General features: G+C 42.4%; 1 protein-coding gene across 1 annotated transcript in view; it reads right to left on the reverse strand.

Annotated features, from left to right (window-relative positions):
* The window catches only part of Nsd1 (nuclear receptor binding SET domain protein 1), a 78,601-nt gene that overhangs the window by 20,602 nt on the left and 35,546 nt on the right, over positions 1-22,453 (reverse strand). The window contains exons 7-12 of the mRNA XM_090325555.1: positions 19,629-19,896; positions 16,280-16,389; positions 13,462-13,537; positions 11,956-12,074; positions 10,957-11,100; positions 2,485-2,608 (exon numbers count right to left, since the gene is read on the reverse strand). Coding sequence (XP_090181681.1) covers positions 2,485-2,608; positions 10,957-11,100; positions 11,956-12,074; positions 13,462-13,537; positions 16,280-16,389; positions 19,629-19,896 — 841 coding nt within the window. The remainder of the gene's footprint in view (positions 1-2,484; positions 2,609-10,956; positions 11,101-11,955; positions 12,075-13,461; positions 13,538-16,279; positions 16,390-19,628; positions 19,897-22,453) is intronic.

Below are 22,453 nucleotides of genomic sequence, written 5' to 3' on the forward strand. Positions count from 1 at the left end.
TTCTAAGGACAAAACAATGAAAACATGAATAGATCTATGATTTTCTAAATTTCACTCACTGAACTGTATGGCATTATTTCTCAATTTGACAGAAGGGAAAATAAAGTATCTCAACTATCTTTTTTCCATCACAATGAAATGATCTGCAAAAGAAATCCTAAATAACTACAATTCACTGATACCTCAATCTCAGTTAACTAAGACATGAGATTATTGTCTCTTTCTCAGTGGAATTTTCTAACGCTATACTCTATACTTCAAGATAGAAATGTGAATGACTTTCACTAACTGTAAGGCAAAAAAGGTCTTTACACTTCCTATTTGAGCCTAACAACTTTCCTTTCTTCAGGATTACTATACTTTTCTGTGGAAAATCATTGTATATTCAGAAGTTCCTGCTTGACCATCAAAAGGTCTCTGCCTTCAGGTACTACATTCCTTCCTAGTGGAATCCAAGTAACCTGATGGAATACATCAGCCTCAGGCAGAAAGTTAACGTGTGGGGCCAGGAGTTTGGCCTAGTGGTAGAGTGCTTGCCTAGCATGCACGAAGACCGGGTTCGATTCCTCAGCACCACATATAGAAAAAGCCAGAAGTGGTGCTGTGGCTCCAGTGGTAGAGCTCTAGCCTTGAGAAAACCCAAGGACAGTGCTCAGGCCCTGAGCTCAAGCCCAGGACTGGCAAAAAAAAAGAAAGAAAAAAGTTAACGTACGTGTGTGTGTGTGTGTGTGTGTGTGTGTGTGTGTGTGTGTGTGTGTCTATCCACTGGCTTCAACACTCAGGAGCCTGGGCACCATCCCTGAGCTTCTGTGGCTCAAGGCTAACATTCTACCATTGGAGCCACAACTCCACTTCTAGAGCGTCCCGTGAACTTTCCTGCCCTGTCTAATTTCCAATGCTGCTCTTTCTAAGAAGTTGGACCACAGGTGTAGACCACTGGTGCCGGGCTAAAAATCAAGATCCCCTGTGGTCTGTGTCCCATCTGTCTCTACTGATGACATCCCACTCACCAACTGCTTCCTCTTCACATCCATGGCTCTGCATAATCAGGAAGCCCCAGCCTGCTTATATGGACACTTTCTCTTTGGGTAGAATCATTTAGGCAAGGGCTGTAGTCCAAGACCCTCAGATCTCAGCTCCATGAGTAACAAAGATTACAGGCAGGAAGTACTTGCACCAGGCCAGCCAGAAGCTCTAATCACTTGTGACTGTCAGGCCAACACCTCCACCCAAACTTCTTCACTGCTTAAATGTTTTCACACCTGCATACCACGACGAACAAATAACACTTTCCTTAGCACCGTTTATAATACGGTACTATCACAGGCCAGTCTCAGCTGACCATTACCATTTCTGACTCAAGCCCTCTGTAAGTTTCCCAAATATTCTTCCTTGTGCTGGCATTTTTTTTTTTTTTTTGTATTTTTGTTTTTGCCAGTCCTGGAGCTTGAACTCAGGGCCTGGGCACTGTCCTTGGGCTTTTTCAAGGCTGGCACTGTATCTAGCACTTGAGCCACAGCACCACTTCCAGCTTTTTTTTTTTTCTATGTATGTGGTACTGAGGAATCAAATCCAGGGCTTTGTGCATGGCAGGCAAGCACTTGACCACTAGGCCATACTCCCAGCCCTGGTAATTACTTTTTTTTTTTTGATGAAGTATATTTACCATAGAAAAGTGTGTGTATCATGAACAATGGGATATCATTTTCATGAAGTGACATGTGCACAGAACCATCACCCAGCCAGCCAAAGAAATAGAAAATATAGCCAGTAACTAGAAAGCCTTCTGTGTCCCCGTATCACTACCTATGACCCAGAACTAAAATATTTTAACATCTATACTACCTGCTTCCCAAATATTCCATGTAATTCCACTGTTACTCCTTTCCCCTTTAATTCCTGCTGGTACTAGTCAGAACACTGGGCCTTCCACACACTAAGCAGGCGCACTAGCCGCCCCCTCCCTCTTTTGCATTGATTGTTGTTTTAATAACATCTCAAAAGAGTGTAGGCCTGTGGGGACAGGAATTCCTCTACTTAAGGTTCCCGCTGTCACTGGGATAACAACACGGGCAGTGTGCCTTGCAACAGCATTCCTCTCTAGTATCTTGGGAAGACAAGTACATACAACCACCCTCACAGGATCTGGAGAGTCCTGAACCTGTGAGTCCAGGTCAAATCACAATTCTATGACCTCTGCCTCTCAAGTAGTTAGGATTTAAGGGTTGTCACTAAATCCAACCTTTAATTCTCTTTTAAACCATCCCTCAAGGATGGTTTAACAGTGCCTTTTGTGCTGTATAAACTTAACTCACTGGTATCTCAACAAGCTGTTTTTCTATCCTCTGACCCCATGGCACCTCTATTTCTATGTGTAGCAACTACCCTCATCTTGCCAAAAAAGTAACATCTCCAAAATACTTTCACTTAAAAACTTAAAACTTGAGATTTCTTTGGCAGAAGGCTTCTGTGAATCCGTTTTACCTGTGCGACATTCATTGCAGATAAACTTTCCCCTTGGCATCTCAGTCAAGCCCAGGCACTCCAGGTGGAAAGCCCCACAGCACTGAGCCTCACACAAGAGCAGCTCACCAAGCTTCTCACAGTTCTGTGAAAGAAAAGAAACACATCTGTCTATAGAAAGAGGTTTAAGGAAAGTAAAAATAAAAAGCTCTTATAAAGGCAAAAGAAGCAACTTTGGAAAACAATATGAAATGCCTTCAGCCATGCAAAATAATAATAATACAATAATCATAATCCTTTTCATGTGCCACGTACCACCAGGCCTTGACTCTGATTCTAGGTAAAGAAAATATAAGCAAATGACAGAAAACAAAAACAAACAAAAGGCCAAAAAAAGTAAAGATATAGGAGAATGCTTAGTATTAAGTATAAAATTCAAACAGCATGTTAGCATTGGTGATTAGGATGGCCTCAGACGTGGACTCTGAATGAAGATACAAAAGTCTATAGACAGAAAAAAAATATATTTGTCAGTGCACTACCATAAAGTATAGTCACAAGTGACAGAAAGAAGCAGTGAAAAGAGCCAGGCACAGTGGCTCATGCCTGTAATCCTAGCTACAGTGCTTGACTAGAATGCATGAAGCCATGGGTTCAATTCTTCAGTACTACATATAAAGAAAAGGCTGGAAGTAGCAGGGTAGCTCAAGTGGTAGAGTGCTAGCCTTGAGCAAAAGAAGCTCAAGGACAGTGACCAGGCTGAATTGAAGTCCCAGAACTGGCATAAATAAATAAATCACTCATTCACTCAAGGCATCACATTCCAGTGTCCCTCCTCTACCACTCATCTTAAAATCCTGGTAACACAGGTTTGCTCCCATTACGTAAGCAAGAGATAACATTGATAACTTAAGGCAAGAGTATAGAAACTTAGGTCTAAATTTGTCATTACAAAGAATATTTCCCCCATGCCCTGGTGATATTACTAGGGCTTGAACTTAGGGGGCCTGCCTGGGTGCTATCACTTAGTATTTTCAGCTCTACCACTTGAGTCACAACTCCCATTTCTGGCTCTTCAGGAGTCAGTAAGAGATTCATGGACCTTCCTGATCAGGCTGGCTTTGAATCTGGATCTACAGATCTTATCTTCCTATGTGGCTGGGATTACAGGGGGTTAAGACAGCAATACCTGGCTACTATGAAAAAAAAATTAAGATGAAGATTCTGCAAATTTCTAACATTTGTTAACTTGCCCATTCCAAAACCCTGATCTATATAGCTCTATAGAAATCAGAAGAAAATGCTAAACTCAGGCTCCTCCATGACTTACTTCCATAATCCCAGCTACTCAGAAAGGAGAGATCTAACGATCACAGTTCAAAGCCAGCCCAGGCAAGAAAGTCCATGAGATACACCACCAAAATAGCTAGAAGTGGAGCTGTGGCTCAAGTGGAACAGCACTAGCCTTGAGCAAAAAAACTCAAGGAAGCCGGGCAATGGTGGCTCACACCTGTAATGCTAGCTACTCAGGAGGCTGAAATCTGAGGACTGTGGTTCAAAGCCAGCCAGGGCAAGAAAGTCTATGAGACATCTCCAATTAACCACCAGAAAAACCAAAAAACTAGCCTTGAGCTGAAGACCAAAGGGACAGTGCTCAAGTCCAGAGTTCAAGCACACAGCCAAAGGGGGAGGAGAGGGAGAGAAACTCAGTGATTCCATAGCTTATTCAGGAGGCTGAGATCTGAGGGCCAAGGTTCAAAGCCACCCAGGGAAGTAAAATCACAGAGACTAGTCACCAGAAAACAAGTAGAGCAGTTGGTCAAAGTGGTAGATCACTAGCCTTGAGTGAAAAAACTCAGGGACATGGGCCAGGAGTTTGGCCTAGTGGTAGAGTGCTTGCCCAGCATGCACGAAGACCCGGGCTCTATTCTTCGGTACCACATACATAGAAAAAAGCTGGAAGTGGTGCTGTGGCTCAAGTGGTAGAGCACTAGCTTGAGAATAGTCCAAGGACAGTGCTCAGGCCCCGAGTTCAAGCCCAGGACCGCCTGCCCTCCCCCCGACACACAGAAAAAGCTCAGGGACAGTGCCTGGACCCTGAGTTCAAGCCACAGGACTGACAAAATAAATATTAAAAAAAAAACGAATTTTCCATGTTTGCCACTGTGTATGTGCTGGATGGGGGGGGGGAGGCGCCTTCAGGGACAGCTCAGTCTCTGCGTTCATGCATGGGGGGCAGGGATAGAAGGTAGGAAGAGAAAAAGTCAAAATAAACATAAACCTCATATAGTCAATGAGCTACTTACTCAGGGCTACAATTTGGATGTTCAAGTGCTTCATATAAAATAAAATAACTAGTGCATGCAACCTGCACAATTCTCCCATGTGCATTTGTGTGTGTACACGTATTCATATGCATATGTTATGTTTTTTCATCTTGTTTCTGTTTAGTTACTGTTTTAGAGGTAGTAATCAAAATTCAAACCCAGGACTTCAAGCTTCGTTGTTGTTGTTGTGCCAGTCCTAGGGCTTGAATTCAGGGCTTTCTCAAAGCCTAGTGCTCTACCATTTGAACAACTGTATCACTTCTGGCTTTTTCTATGTATGTAGTCCAAGGAATCAAATTCGTGTCTTTATGCATACTAGGCAAGCACTCTTAGCACTAGGCCAAACTCCTGGCTCACATACTATTTTTGTTTGTTTGTTTTTGCTAGTCCTGAGATGAGAACTCAGGGCCTGGGCACTGACCTTGGACACTTTTTTTGCTCCTGGCTCCTTTTCAAAAATTTTGTATACACAGTGATACTGAATCTACCAAGGTGAACTAGTGAAAACCAGAGCTGACTATAATTATTATTTAAGTTAAGAGAGGGGAAAGGTAAGATCAATAAATCTAACATGCTAAGTAACTAATCTATTATCTTTAAGAAATCAAAGAGCTCACGCCTGTAATCCTAGATAGTCAGGATGCTGAGATCTGAGGATCAAGGTTCAAAGCCAGCACAGGCACAAAAGGACCTGAGACTCTTATCTCTAATTAACCCCTAGAAAATGGGCTGAGGAGACCAGGGACAATGCCCAGGCCTAGGGGTAGGGCAGCAGCCTTGAGCTGAAAAGCTCAGGGACAGTGACCAGGCTGAATTCAAGCCCCATGATGGATAAAGATAGGAGGGGGGGATGGGGGAGAGGGACAGAGGGAAGGAAGAGATAGATCAAAGAAACAAACCAATCTTGGTTATTTGAAAACAGCAAAGCTTAATATAGGTGCCTGTGACTCCTGACCAAATCCCCTCAATACTCAGGAGATACTCAACAGACACTGTGGTGACAAGGAACTATGTAAGTTATGGGCTGGACACGAAGGAAAAACAAACAAACAACAGAAAAAAGGCATGACATTACCAAAAAGAAATACTTATTATCTGACGTGTATGAAACATAACCCTCCTGTACATTGCCTTAGTAATAACAATTCCAACCCAGACAGATAGTAGACTTATCTTCAATAAAAATATGGAAAGCTAGCCAGGCATGGGGATAGACGCCTGTAATCCTAGCTACTCAGGAGGCTGAGATCTGAGGTTCAAAGCCAGCCCAAGCATTAAAGACAATTAAGCACTAGAAAATGGAAAGTGGGGCTGTGACTCAAAGGGTAGGATGGTAGCCTTGAGCTGAAGAGCTTAGGGACAACGTCCAGGCCCAGAATCCAAGCCCCAGAACTGACCCCCCCGCCCCCCAAAAAAAGACTAGGAGAGCTCTGGGAACAAAGGCCAAAATGACAAGGCAAGTTTCAAAGAACAATATAGGATGAACCTTAACCTATAATACGTTTGTCATTCCCATTATTAACAACTCACATATGAAAATTGAGATATGCCATATTATACTATGTTTTATATCATCGGTGTCAATAATTTTTATAGACAAATTTAACTTCCTATTGTATTATTTTTTAGTTTTGCAGTTCTTAGGGCTGAACTCTAGAATTAGGACTGTTCCTGAGTTTTTGTGCTCCAGGCTAGCACTCTACCATTTGAGCCTCAGAGCCACTTCTGCCTTTTTATAACTAGAGAAGAATCACAAAGACTTTCGTGCCCAGGCTGGCTTTGAACCATGATCCTCAGATCTCAGCCTTCTTTTTCTTTTTTTGCCAGTCCTGGGGCTTGAACTCAAGGCCTGAGCACTGCCCTTGGGCTTTCTCAAGGCTAGAGTTCTACCACTTGAGCCACAGCACCAGTTCTGGCTTTTTCTATATATGTGGTTACTGAGGAATCAAACCCGGGTCTTCATGCATGATAGAAAAGCACTTTACCACTAGGCCAAACTCTTGGCCTCAACCTTCTTAGTAGCTAGCATTATAGCCTTGAGCCACCAGCACCCAGCTAACTTCCTATTTTAAATACCCAATTTTCAAATATATTATTAGTTGAAGAACGAATTTTTAGGACTAATCCTTTAGTGATGTAATTTTACTTAAGTATGAAATAAGATGCTACTAGTAAATGTTAACTGGAAAACAACAAATTTACACAATACAAGCCAGGACCATGGGGTCGCTTTCCCCATTTCTTTTTTTCCTTTTTGTCAGTCGTAGGACTTGAACTCTGGGCCTGGGCACTGTCTCTAAGCTCTTCAGCTCAAGGTTACCACCTTACCCCTTGAGCCATAGCCCCACTTCTGGTTTTCTGGTGGTTGATTGGAGATAAAGAGTCTCTCGTTATTTTAAGATCTGATCCTCAGATCTCAGTCTTCTGAGTAACTAGGATTACAGGTGTGAGCCACTGAGTCCGGCCTTTTTCTCCATGGGTGGGTGGGGGAGGGGCCCGCGTGCATGTGTGTATGTGTGTGTGTGTGTGTGTGTGTTTGTGTGTGTGTGTGTGTGCGCCAGTCCTGGGCTTGAGCTCAGGGCCTGAGCATTGTCCTTGTACTTCTTTTTCCCCTCAAGGCCAGAGCTCTACCACTTGAGCACCATTTCTGGCTTTTTTTTCCCCTATGTATATGGTACCAAGGAAATGAAACTGGATCTTTGTGCATGCCAGGCAAGCACTCTACCACTAGGCCAAACTCCCAGCCCCTCTCCATTTCTCAGGACAAATTCTCCACATGTAGATCACACAGCCTAGGACTTGTAGTGCAGAAGCTAGAGAAAAACAGATTACACTGCTAAACAAGGAAGAAGACAACAGGAAGGGGCCAGAACCACTCTTCTATGAAAACTCACTAGAGCTGCTTACCAGTTCGTATCTTTACTTTTAGCTACTGAGGAGGCAGAAGTATGAGGACAGCAGCTCAAAAACAGCCTGGGCAGACAAATTTGAGAGACACTTATCAACTATTAATAAGAGGATGGATCTGAAGGCAGAATGTACACTATGAGTAATAACACTCAGAGGCTCTGAGCTCAATCCAGGCTCTGGCACAAAACAAACTTCATACAAGAACTAGGTAGGGCTGGAATGTGGCTTACTGGTGGAGTGCTTCCTAGCATTCATGAAAAGTCCTGGATTGCATTCCTCAGTACTGCTGCCCTTGAGCAAAAGAAGCTCAAGGAACAGTGCTCAGACCCTGAGTTCAATCCCAGACTGGCAAAGTAAAAAATAGATTAAAAATAAATTTAAAAAATTCCTGGGTTCAATTCCTTGGTATCATATATAGAGAGAAAGCCAGAGGTGGTGCTGTGGCTTAAGTGGTAAAGCACTAGCCTCAAGCAAAAGTGCAACGGACAGTGCAACCCCAGCATTGGCCAAAAAAAAAAAAAAAAAAAAAAATTTACATAGGCAAACAAAGACCTTAAAATTAGAACACATCGGCCGGGAGTTTGGCCTAGTGGTAGAGTGCTTGCCTAGCATGCACGAAGACTCAGGTACAATTCCTTGGTACCACATACATAGAAAAAAGCCAGAGGTGGTGCTGTGGCTCAAGTGGTAGAGCTCTAGCCTTCAGCTGAAGAGCCCATAGATAGTGCCCAGGCCCGGAGTTCAAGCCCCACCCCACACACACACCTCCAAAAGAACACATTGAAATCACCATTTAATTGACTACTCCAATATTCCAAAGCAGAGGGGAGGGGAGGGGAGGGGAGGAAAGGAAGGAAAGAAAGTCAACAATGTAATCAATTACTAGTACTTCAAAGCCAGAGTACCTAGGCTTGAATTCAGGCTTAGTGTATGACTAATACCGAAGCAAGCTAACTTTCTTCACTGGCATAAGCTGGGCATGTGATTTGATTCATGTCTGTAATTCTAGTTACTAAGGAGACTGAGCTCTGAGGATCACAGTTCCAAGCTAGTCTGACTCTTAATTCCAATTAACTAGCAAAAAGCTGGAACTGGTGACACAGATCTAATGGTAGAACACTAGCTGTGAGTGAAAAAAGACAGTTTTCTGAATTCAAACACCAGCAAAGGGAGCACGGGAGGAAGAAGGGGGACAAAGGTGAGGGGCTTCATAGAGACTTATGCCTATAATTCTAGATACTAAGATGCTAAGATGCCTTGAGTCCAGCCTAGGCAAGAAGTATATGACACTCCCATCTCAACTAAGAACTGTCTATTACCTTAGCTACTCAGAAGACTGAGGTAGGGATAGCAATTCCAGACCAACTGAAAAATAAGGAAGAGTTGGATCCAGGCGTAGTGACTCATGCTCATAATTCTAGCTAATCAGATTTGAGGATCAAGTTCAAAGTCAGCCCATGCACTAAAGAAAGTGAGGCTCTTACCCCCAATTAACCACCAGAAAATGGAAGTGGTACGCTGTGGCTCAAGGGGTAGCTGAAGAGCTCAGGGACAATGCCCAGGGCCAGAGTTCAAGCCCCATGACAAAGAAAGGAAGAAAGGAAGAAAAGAAGGAAGGAAGGAAGAAAGGAAGGAAGAAGGAAGGAAGGAGTTGGAAAGAGATCTCTTCTCAGCAGAAAAAGATGGATTTAGTGGAATATGCCTGGCATACCAGTTAAGTCAGGAGTGTAAATAGGGTGACAGGCAAAAAGACAGACCCACAAAAATGACAAAACTGGGCTGGGAATGTGGCTTATTGGTAGACTGCTTCCTACTAGCATACATGAAGCCTTGGATTTGATTCTTCAGTACCAAATAAACAGAAAGGGCTGGAAATGACACTGTGGCTTAAGTAATAGAGTGCCAGCCTTGAGCAAAGAAGCTCAAAGACAGAGGCTGGGAGTTTAGCCTAGTGGTAGAGCGCTTGCCTAGCATGCACAAAGACCCGGGTTCAACTCCTTGGTACCACATACATAGAAAAAAAAAAAAAAAGCCAGAAGTGGTGCTATGGCTCAAGAGGTAGAGCTCTAGCCTTGAGAAAGCCCAAGGACAGTGCCCAGGCCCAAGTGCAAGCCCCAGGACTAACAAAAAAATAAAAATAAAATAAATAACAACAAGACAAACCAGAAAGGAGCACAAAACTTCTGAGTTCAAACTTCAATAACAAAAAGCTAGAAATTTACCTTATGGTTTCTTAGGATGATTAAAAAATGCAATACTTATAAATTCATTATTAAAAATAATACTTGGGGGCGGGGAGGTTGGCCTCGTGGTAAGAGTGCCTGCCTAGCGTGCCCGGGGGTTTGACTCCTAGGTACCACATACACAGAAAAAGCTGGAAATGGTGCTTTGGCTCAAGCGGTACAGGCTAGCCTTCAGAAAACCCAAGGACAGTGCTCAGGCTCTGAGTTCAAGCCCCAGAACTGGCCAAAAAAAAAAAAATTAGTAACACAGTAAAATGTATTCTTAATTAAGTGGAAAAATGCAGGTCAAAGATCTTCCAAAGGGACCTCTTTAGAGAATAAAGAAAATCAAAATGAGCCGGGTGTCGTGGCTCACGCCTGTCATCCTAGCTACTCAGGAGGCTAAGATCTGGGGATCAAGGTTCAAAGCCAGCCTGGTCACAAAAGGACCTAAGACTCTCATCTCCAATTAACTACAAAAAAACAACAACAACAACAAAAAAAAACAAGGAAGTGGGACTGTGGCTCCAGGGGTAGGGAGGTAGCCTTGAGCTAAAGAGCACAGGAACGGAGCCCAGACCCAGAGTTCTGGCCCCACGACCGACCCCCCTCCCCCCAAAAAATAGGGCCTAGAGTTTGGCCTAGTGGTAGAGTACTTGCCTAGCACACAGGAAAAGACCTGGATTCGATTCTTTGGTACCATATACATAGAAAAAAGCTGGAAGTGGTGCTCTTGTTCAAGGGTAGAGCTCTAGCCTTGAGAAAAAAAAAGTCCAAGGACAGTGCTCAGGCCTTCAGATCAAGCCTCACAACTGGCAAAAAATAAAAATAAATAAATAAATAAAAAATAAAACAAGAACTAAAAAAAAAATCATTGCGAAATCCCTACACTAAGACCTATTCTCATACTACGACAGGTACAGAAGATGAAAACTATGATAGAGTATTCACAGATGCAGAGGACTTGTTCTGACCTGCTTCAAGGCCATAAACTCAAAACATTCCATGGAACACAAGGGGTAAGCATCCTCTACCTGGCAAACGTTCTCTTTAAGCGCCGCTCCTCCTCCTCGTTCAGCCTGCAACTTCTTAGATGCAGACATCCCAGAGTCATGTTCTATACCCTCCTCAACAGTGTCTTTGGGGCTTGCAGCAGTCCTGTGAGTCATCAGTTCTCCCTTGTAGAGAAAAACATAAAGTTCCACATCTGTATTACTGGTGTCTCCTCCATCTGACCCCTCCCTCTGGGCTGCTATTTGTCTAGCCATTTAGCACTTACAGATGTTCAGCCAATCACGCGGGCGGACTGCATGCAATGTTAGTTCTAACCCTGCTGTGATTGGGCGGGTAGTGGGCGCCTCATGCCCTGCCACTAACTGCTCTGAGGCTGTTCCACTGGAACTTTTTTGGCTGTTCCATTTAAAGGGTTCACTAAGGGAGAGAAAACATTCTTAAGTTTATTTGCTTACTTAGCTATTGTTCCAAGACCGAATCTCCTATATAACGCCCTGCTCGGGCATTCTATTCAAATTTTCTGGAAAGAGACATTCTGCATCATTATGTGTGATGCTGGCCTGACTGGTTTTTATCCTCTCTTAACCTGACTTGCAAGTCCAGTCAATCCAACTAGAGTGACACTGCAAAGAAATGATTTAAAATGTATCTGTGTCCTGAAAGCTAATTGATCCCCAAATGAAGTAAATGAATGGTAAAGAAAAAAAGCCAAAGAATTTTCCAGCTCATCTCAGTAGTCTCAACTAAAGGGCATTCATTATCTAAGGCAAGTGTTTACTAGTTTTAGAACAACGACACAGTTATATTTCATCTGACATAGCGTAGACCTTTTAAAAAGGCGATCTGTGTCTTATTTTCCTGACTTCAAGTTCTCTCATTGCAGGATTTCTTAACCTATGAGCTATTCTATTAGCCATATTATACTTTAAAAAAAAAAAAATCAGGGGAGAGGGCTGTGACTTCTAATGTGAACAGTAGCTTCCCTTTGGAAGGTCAAAAGATGAAGAACTGACTAGTACCTCTGAGCTTGCAGTCTCTTTTGATGAGTCTTCCGTTTTCACTCTTTTACACTGCATCTTGGCTGTAATATGTCTCTGTCGTTTTCGCTTCCTTGGTTTATCAAATATCTTGGTAGTCCCTATAACAGAAGAACAAGTGTTAGTGGTACTGTGGCTCAAAGTGGTAGAGCAGTAGCCTTGAGCTGAAGAGCCCAGGAACAGCTCCCAGGCCCTGAGCTCCACGACTGACAAAAAAAAAAAGAAAGACTAGTGTTACCTAACCATTCATTATATGGTTAGGAACTTCTATGCTGAAATAAAATGAATCTCATAGAATTACGGTGGGTTACAGTAAAAATCAGTTTTAAAACTTAATACTCTTTAGTTTCATGAATTAGAAAACAGGAGAAAAGGAAAAAAATGACACCCATGACTGACTACATAACTAGTTGGGGAAATAACTACATGCAAATATTGCTTTCCATATGTTAGATAATAAACATGTAAGTTACTATTATTAAAGTTACACAATTTCTATAGTTTCTCAAGGATTTTAATATCTTGCACATTGAGAGATGCCACTTAAGAGCCAGGGTGTGTAGAGAGAGAGAGACAGACAGAGAGAGGTCACTGACAATAAACTGTATCACTACATAGAATTAAAATGAATGACTCAATGATAGCACACTTAGTTGGGAAGGAGCCCTGTTGAACAAAATGAATGCTGAGGAGGAGGAAAGGGCCTGTGAAAAGCATTACAGCTGCCGTCGGTGGCTCACACCTGAATGTTACCTACAAGGTGGATCTGAGAATCACCATTCTAACCTGGCAGGAAAATCTGTGAGACTTTTATCTCCAATTAACTAACAAAAAAGATGGAAGTAAAACTGAGGCTTAAGTGACAGAGTGCTAACCTAAAGCACAAAAGTTCAGGGCTCATGTTTGTCATCCTAGCTACTCAGGAGGCTGAGGACTATGGTTCAAAACCAGCCCATGCAGAAAAAAGTCCCTGTGATACTCATCCAATTAACCACTCAAAAAACAATGGAGAAGTAGAGCTTTGGCTCAAAGCCTTGAGCAAAAGAGCTCAGGGACAGTGTACAGGCCCTGATTTCAAGCCAAGCACCCACCCCTTGCCAAACACACACACACACACACACAAAATAGGTTCACATGTATATGAAATCCTTTTCAAGCACATGCTAACGGCTGCAAAAGCCAGTCAAGTTAGATATGATTAAGTGCCTCGGGCAATTTGTACTTTCCTTCTCCATTTAGATCCCATAGTTTATAATCTACTGAGTTGAAACTGAAGTAGCTCAATTTCTCTATGGTGACAAATACTTACTAATGCAAACATAATTATAAGTTAACTGGTAAGTATTAAAGCCTGAATTTTCTAGTGTTAAACAGTTTTAGGAAGGGAATTTGATTAGTCATGAATACATACGTAATGCATTTTCTGCACAACGAAGTAGTTCAAATTTGTATCTCCATTAACGTGGTCTATATTTCAAAACTACTCACCTCCACCAAACTCTTTCAAATGAGCTCCAGTACATGAATCTGCAATGCCATTCCCCAGGCGAACAGCTTCGTAACACTAAAAGTAAATCAAAGGCAATGTGATTTACCAAAGATACAAAATGAACTCTTCACCTAGCCTATGCGCAGAAGTAAATTGTACTACTTTTACTGAAACTAAATCAGAAGGTTTGCTTAGGTCAAAGTGGTAATAGAGGATGGCTGAGCACAATCTACGTAGGAAAGAGAATATATAAATAAAAGTTACCAGGTGGGGTTCAAAAGGGAGAGTTCAAACAATAGCACTGACAAAATCCAAAACAATGCAAGCAAACAAAAAATAAACATGCTCAGAACTAGGTAGCAGGAGCTCAGACCTATAATGCTAGCCAGATGGGAGTGAGAGGCCCACAGGATCCAGTCTCACCAGAAGGGAGCTAACCACAGGGCCCACACCTGTGATCCCACAAATGAAAGGAAGCCCCGAGTCCAGATGTGGGCAGAGGCAGTAATTAAGACCTTATTTCAGTACCACACAAAATAAACTAAAGCTGGGCACAGTGGCTCATGCCTGTCATCCCAGTTACTCAGGAAGCTGAGATCTGAGAATCGCAGTTCAAAGCCAGCCTGGGCAGAGAAGTCCATGGGACTGTCATCTCCAATTAACCACTAGCAAACCGGAAGTGGTGCTGTGGTTCAAGGGGTAGGGCAGTAGCCTTGAGCTGAAGAGCTCAGGGACAGCGCCCAAGGCCAAGAGTTCAAGCAAAAGAAAAAAGACTAGGTATATAGATCAAATGGTAGAGTGGTTTGCTGGCAAACTTGAAGCCCTGGGTTCAAACTCCAGTAACATATGGAGCCACCACCACTGCCCCCAACCCTCACCAAAAAAAAGAAAAGAAAAGAAAACCTTTCTGAAGAAATAATATCTAGGTCCTAGTGGTAGAGTGCTTGCCTGGCATGCACGAAGACCCAGGTTCAATTCCTCAGTACCACATACATAGAAAAAAAGCCAGAAGTGGTGCTAAGGCTCAAGTGGTAGAGCTCTAGCCTTGAGAAAACCCAAGGACAGTGCAAAGGAAGGAAGGAAGGAAGGAAGGAAGGAAGGAAGGAAGGAAGGAAGGAAGGAAGGAAGGAAGGAAGGAAGGAACTGAATTAATGTGCTAGTCTATCAACCACTTAAAGATGCTTTCTTGATTACTAAAACCAAAATCTGTGAGCTCATTAAAGCTAAGTTTTTCCTGCAGCGTCATACAGTGTAATTTGATAAGAGTAAACAAGTGGCAGTAAGTCAGACAAGAGGATTTCAGTCAGGAAAAATCCATGTGAATGGGGTTTCCCTCTTTCTGTCTCAGAACATCTAACTGTGTCCACACCTTGTACCCTAAGCCCGGTGCCTCCTTGGTAGCTTTATCCAAGTGTAGGGTGGCCTGGACATCTTGTTTCAAAGGCTGGGTTTCTTCTCAACTGAACACTTTGATTTGGGTCACCTTTCCTTTTTTTTTTTTTTTTCCAGTCCTGGGGCTTGAACTCGGTCAGGGCCTGGGCACTGTCCCTGAGATTCATTCGTCAAGGCTGCCACAGTACCACTTCCACCTTTTCCTGTGTATGTGGCACTGAGGAATGGAACCCACCAGGGCTTGGTGCTGCTAGGCAAGTACTCTACCACGGAGCCGCCTTCCCAGCCTCTTAATCACCGTCTTCAGCTGTGGCAGGTGTTTTACAGAGCCTCTCCAAACGGCTGAGACTTTCCTGAAATCTGTAAAAACCATGCTACCCACGAAAAGTGGCTTCATGCCATTGGTACAGGTTACTTTCCAAAGTCTGTATGTCTAGTACACTCAGTGCTTTGTGACACAACACCTGGCCATCAATCCAATCATTTTTCTCTTCTCACATTCCACCCACAAAAACAGAGGTCATCAATACTGCGTTTGGACTCAGATTATTCTGAGTACAAGGTAAGCATTCTACCATGCGAACCACACGCAAAAACTTTTAATTTGGGGGCATTTTTTCAGATAGGTTGTCTTGTTCTTTACCTGGCAGGCTTCAGACCTCAGTTCTCTTACCTACACTCCCACTGGCTGAAATTACAAGCTTAAATTACTATGCCTAGCTTGCAGCTAGAGACACAAGGTCTTAAATTTTTGAACAGGCTTGGCTTGCCTCCTAAATTGTTGATATATTACAGGTACAAGCCATTACAGCTGGCTTTACCAACATATTTTAATGTCTGCTGGACTTTAAACAACCACTTCTGCAGGACAAGGGGTAACAGAGAAACGTGGTCAAATTTCTCTTTCCTCCTTCACAATTTCCTGCAGTCTGCAGGAGTCTCAACACGATTGAAAGTGTTTCCCCTTTCCTTATCACACTGAAAATTTTCACTTGAAGGATTCACTTTGGAGTCTCTCTTGGCATATCTGAATTGCTACTAGTATCACTACTTTTGGACTCCAGAGCCATTATGAAGTGACAGAGGGGTTACTTGAACTATACCAGAATGGCTGATCTACTGCTTCACATCCCCTAAAAGTAACTGACACATGCCAGTAAGACCAGCCAGCCAGGAACACTGTGGACGTGTATGATACCACTCAGAAATGTGTGTATTTTACATTTAGCAGTTGTTCATTTAATTACTATTTTCAAGCTGTAACTGACCAGTTGCCTGAACTTTCAGAAAGCAACCCCCCCCCAAAAGAGGACTACTACATAAGGCATTTATTACTTCAGTGTGCTTTATAATGAAAAGAGTATTTTTTTTAATTTTGTATTTCAAGAGCTTAACTCTATTTAACAATTGACAAAAATAACATACCTTTCTAGAAAGGCCAAGGTCTCCTTTCTTGGGCATAAATCCAGGGTCTAAATCATTGGATTCAAGAAGTTTCTTTGTTGGTTTTCTTTGACGTTTACTTTCATAATTCCCTGAAATACATGTACTTTTCGTTAAATGATTCAGAAACCAGGCACAAGTAAAGTTTGAAAGAAAAATCTGTGCAATATAAAAAGCACGGTATCTTATGTATTATCCATACCATCTGAGGATAGACAGGAAGAGAATTTATTTATTCTAAAGTATTTCTTCCAAGAAAATAAGGTGGGTGCTGGTGGCTCACACCTATAATCCTAGCTACTCAGGAAGCTGAGATCTGAGGATCATAGTTCAAAGCCAGTCTGGACAGGAAAATCCATGAGACTTTTTTGTTGTTGTTGTTGGTCGTGGGGCTTGACCTCTGGGCCTGGGCACTATCCCTGAGCTCTTCCAAGGCTACTGCCCTACCCCTGGGCCTGGGTGTTGTCCCTGAGCTCTTAAGTTAGGGATGGGACCTAGGTACAGAGTTGAAGCCCCAGGACCAAAAAGAAAGAAAAGAAAAATAAGCAAGTAAGTAGGTTAATTTCAAATTGAAAATATAAATTAATGTGAAATGGGTGCTATCCCTGAGTTTTTATTACTCAAAGCTAGCACTCTATCACTTGAGCCACAGCTCCAAATCTGGTTTTATTTTTGGTGGTTAATTAGAGATAAGAGGTTTAGAGACTTTCCTGTCTAAATTGGCTTCAAACTACGGTCCTCAGATCTTAGCCTCCTTAGTAAGTAGGATTACAGGAGTAAGCCACCAGTGTGCCTAGCTTTGACTATGAGAATATTCTTATGTGTATTTATTTTTCAATCATAAACAAAGAGCAATGAGCTAGGGAAACAATTCTAGTGATAGAATGTCATCAGAGCCAGGAAAACAATGCTGAGTTTGAATCCTGGTGCCAGCAAAACAATAAGAATAAAATAGAAAGTTACTCTGCCTAGTGGCAGAGTGTTTGCCTAATACACATGAAGACCTGGGTTCAATTCCTCGGTACCACATACATAGGAAAAAAAAAAAGCTGGAAATGATGCTGAGGCTCAAGTGGTAGAGCTCTAGCCTTGAGAAAGTCCAAGGACAGTGCTCAGACCCCAAGCGCAAGCCCAGGACTGGCAAAAAAAAAAAAAAAAAAAGTTACTAAAAATAAACAAGGGAGAAATCAAATAATAGGACATAAAATATATTTAGGGCATTTATTTGGAGGTAAGGACAAAGAAAGCTAAATTCAGGCTAAATTCTAGGCATAAATGAACCAGGTAATTATAATGTTTTCTCTGGCCTTAAAGTTAAATAAACATTAAATAATGAAAGGCTGCTGTTAAAAATTATAAGAACTGCAGGCATGGTGGCTCCATGCCTGTAATCCTAGCTACTCAGGAGGCTAAGATCTGAAAATTGGGGTTTAAAGCCAGCCCCCGGAACCTAAGTCTATGAGACTCTTATCTCCAATTAACCACCAAAAAACCTGGAGTGGTGCTGTGGCTCTCAAAATGGTAACACACTACTTTGAACAAAACTGCTCAGCAGGGGGCTGGAAGTATGACCTAGTGGTAGAGTGCTTGCTTAACATGCATGAAGACCTGGGTTTCGATCCCTCGGTACCACATACATAGAAAAAGCTGTAAGTGGTGCTGTGGCTCAAGCCCAAGGACAATGCTCAGACCCTGAGTTCAAGCCCCAGGCCTGGAAAAAAAAAGAAAACAACAACAACAACAACAAAAAAAGAGCTCAGAGACAGCATCCAAGCCCTGACTTCAAGCCCCCAAACTGGGGGCTGGGGTGGGGGTGTGGGGAGGGGGAATACTTAGTCAGGTATTGGGGCTCACACCTGTAACTAGCTACTCAGGAAAATGAGATCTGAGGATCTTGGTTCAAACCCAGCCACAGCAGGAAAACTTGTGAGACTCCAACTAAGCAGCAAAAAAAAAACAAAAACAAAAAACCCAGAAGTGGTGCTTTGGCTCAAGTGATAGAGTGCTTGCCTTTAAGTTTAAAAAAAAAAAAAAAAAAAAAGCTCAAAGATAGTACCAAGGCTCTGAGTTCAAGCCCCCAAACTGACATTAAAAACAAAACAAATAGATGGGCAAGGTGACTCATGCCTGTAATCCTAGCTACTCAGGAGGCTGAAATCTAAGGATCAAGGTTCAAAGCCAGCCCAGGCACAAAGACCTGAGACTCTATCTCCAATTAACCTCTAAGAAACAGGAAGTGGGGCTTGGCTCTAGGGTAGGGCCGCAGCCTTGAGCTGAAGAGCATCCAGGCAGAGTTTGAGCCCCATGATCCCCCCTCCCCCACCCACCCAAAAAAGCAAAAAACATACAGGGCCGGGAATGTGGCCTAGTGGTAGAATGCCCACCTAGCATGCACAAAGCCCTAGGTTTGATTCCCTGGTACTACATACACACAAAAAGCCAGAAATGGTGCTGTGGGTCAAGTGGCAGAGCACTAGTCTTGAGAAAAAAGTATCTCTGAGGTCAAGCCCCAGGACTAGCAAAATATAAAAATAAAAGAGAGAGAGGAAGAGGGATAGGGAGGGCAGGGGGAGGGGGAGGAAGCAGAGAGGGGGAGAGGGAGAGAGAGAAAGTACCTGGGATGCCATGTTTAGACCTAACTTTCCTCTGGTGACATGCATGTAAAGGATTATAAATTGGGAAGAAATTGTTAATTTTAGGGAATAATTATGCTTATTAGCTGCTTACTCAGTTCAAATATCGCATTATACATTATTATAGTATGTTCTCTATTTTACACATGAAGAAACAAGTTCAAAGTTTAAATTTTGAAGAAACAGAGGATGGTAGACCTGGGGCCTGGGATTTAGGGATTTATTCCAAGTTCTGCTATTCTGATTGGGTGGATGTCAATACCATGAAGAGCAAAATGAAACAAATAGGGTATGTTTACAACCATGTCCTCTTCAAAATGCACCACAAACTAATTTGTACTCAAAAAACTGCATCAAACCAGTAACTATTTTAAGGATTTCCTACCAAAAAAGTGGACAGTTTGCTGTTTGTAGTCAAATTTGCGTTAAATCTAATGATACAAAAAATATTCTACTTGGCCTAGTGTTAAGAGTGCTCGCCTAACATTTATGAAGCCCTGGACTCCTCTGTGCTACACATACAGAAAAAGCAGGAAGTGGTGCTGTGTCTTAGAGGTAGAGTACTAACCCCAAGTATAAGGAAGGCTCAGGGACAACGTCCAAGCCCTGAGTTCAAGGCCCAGGACTAGGGGAGGGAGGAGGGGTTAACTGACCATAATCAGATCTGCTTTTACTCTGACATCCCATCTCCACCTTACCTGGGGTTTTAACAACCACGTCCTCAGACTCAAGAGCTGGCTGTGGCGACACTTCTTGAGCCACAGGTACAGACAAGGTCAGCTGTGGCAACTCAGCATGTCCACCTCCAAGGTCTGAATGAGCCAAAGGCCCTTCTAGAAACGGGGCTTCCCTCTCAAGAACTGGAGGTTCCTCTTTGGTTGAAATCAAAGAATTCTCATCCACCTGCTTGTTTTGAGCATTAGCACGACATCGACCTAGGTTTTCTTCTTCACTTCGGGAACTTACCTAAAATCAGAAAGCATAATAGAATGCAAAAGACAAATTTGCAGAAGGGCAATTTTCTATCTATGTGGTTCCAGGGAATTGAACCCAGGGCTTCGTGCATGCTAGGCAAGCATGCTATGCCCCACTCCCCCCCCACCACAAACCCCTTAAGTCTTTATTGGAGAACTAACACGGGTAGGTCTTTAAATAGGAAAATGAATGTAATCGATGCAATTTCCTCTTTTAGTGCTATATGAAGACATTTTGATTTGTAGATTACATTAATTATTAGCTAATGGTTGGCAGATTTTGAAGACCAATGCCATAGTAAAGTTTTGTCTTCAGGTCATGTAGAGTAAGCGTGTCATTAAAGACTAAGTGTCCTTGTGAGAAAGCATCCTATGTCTGGAAACCTTTATTTTAAGGGAATTAGAAGTACTGAGATGCTATGGAATTAGTAGCAAAAACTATACTGTAACAAGTTAATGTTAAAGAGGACAGGTAAAATACATGGCCAATAAGACACTGTCTCGTTTTAGCTTGTGTTATGTGTTAATGTGCTTTACACATTTGATAAGAAATATATATATATTTTTTGCCTTCCAGTGCAATGCAATGAGCCAGAATACATTTAGACAAAGCGTTATGCCACAACATGTACTGATGAACTCAAACAATGAGCTGGGCTGGGAGTGGAACTCAGTGATAGGAGGCATACCTATCATATGTGAACCTCTGGGACTGATCCTAAGCACAAAAAAGAAAGAAAAGAATAGTGCCTGTTAGCTGACATAGAATCTTTTGGCTCTAAATGTTTAGTTAGAAAAGGAGTCAAGTGTGGGGGCACAAACATATTCCCAGCATCAGTCTGAGTCCATCCTGGGCAATCTGTCAGACCCTATCTTCAAAGTTTGAGTCAAGATGATGTAGGGTTCACATGGCATGCGCAAACTGGTTTCAAGCGCCACTACTGAAGAGAAGAGATAAAAGAAGGAAAGAAATTGAGATAAACAAAGTTAGATTCTGGACAGGACCTACAGGAATCTGTGAGCTCACTTATTGTTGAGTTGAAAATCTCAAGCTGGTGTGTATATGTTTACTGGCCCATGTTGTGTCTGCATTTCATCTGGCAACAAAAATATCTAAAACATATGGAAAAATCCTGATCTCTTACAGACTACTGTTTAGTAAGTTTTAGAATATATGCACATCAGTGTTTTCAACTACTTTGTGGACATTTCACTGATATTTACAGAAAATAATAGGTTTGCGTATAATCACCAAAATGATGAGACAATAATCAAATATGTAATATGTATACATTCATGAAATAAGAAACTTTCATTATAGGAAATTAGAGAGGGATGAGATTCAGTGCTCTCTTAAGCAGGAAGTATACAACTTCAAATGCAATAATTTGGGTCCCTTTAAAGGAGAAAAGAAAAACAGACATTAGTTTCTACTATCTTTAGCATAAAAATTGAAGAATACATCTCAAGTCACCAATCAGCTTGGATTTCCAGTGATTTCTATGGAACATGGGACCCTGGAAAGGTGGAGAAGGGACTACAGAAGGGAAGATTGCCTAGTTGAAGCCCACAGTCCTACACTGTCATAGGTAGCTTTAGTCCTTGCCTGAAGGAGGAAAATACTGAAGAATTTCAAGTGGAATTATGTGATTTGGATTCTTACTTTGTCCATTACCTTTGTCAATTAATACTTGTGTTTTATCCACTAGAACACTTAAAAACTTGTTAATGAGAAGTTCACTGGAGAACTTTCAAAATGTTGGAAAATAAAATAGTATCTAGTTAAAAAAAAAGAAAATTTGCAGAAGGACTCCAGTGGCTCACATTGGTAATCCTAGCTGCTTGGGAGGCCTGAGGACCCCAGTTCAAAGCCAGCCCAGGCACATAAGTCTGATAGACTTATCTCCAATTAACTACCAGAAAACTGGAAGTGAACTTAAGTGGTAGAGCACTTGCCTTGAGCTGAAAAGCTCAGGAACAGTGCCCAGGCCAAGGGCCCGGAGTTTGGTCTAGTAGTATAGTGCTTGCCTAGTGTGCACAAAGACCTGGGTTCGATTTCTTGGTACCATATACATAGAAAAGCCAGAAGTAGTACTGTGGCTCAAGTTCTACCCCAAGGACAGTGTTCAGGCCCTGGTTCAATGATTCCTCAGTAGATAAAAAGCTGTTGCTCACACCTGTCATCCTAGCTACTGAGGAGGCTGAGCTCTGAGGATCTCAGTTCAAAGCCAGCCCAGACACTGAAGACCATGAGACTCTTATCTCCAATTAACCACCAGAAAACTGGAAGTAGCGCTGTGGCACAAGGGGTAAGGTGATATCCTTGCTCAAGGACAGCGCCCATGCTCAGAGTCCAAGGTCCATGACCAACAAAAAAAAGAAGAAAAACAAAGAAAAAAACTGAAAATGGTGCTGTGGCTCAACTGGTATGGCTCTAGCCTTGAGAAAGCCCAGGGAAAGCATTCAGCCCATTAGTTCCAAGCCCCAGGACTGGCAAAAAAAAAAGAGGAGGGGAGAGAGGAAGAGGAAGAGAAATCAAACTAAGCTAG

This window comes from Megascapheus bottae, chromosome 38 (genome assembly GCF_031878675.1).
Source record: "Megascapheus bottae isolate mThoBot1 chromosome 38, mThoBot2.hap1, whole genome shotgun sequence".
Lineage (NCBI taxonomy): Eukaryota > Metazoa > Chordata > Mammalia > Rodentia > Geomyidae > Megascapheus > Megascapheus bottae.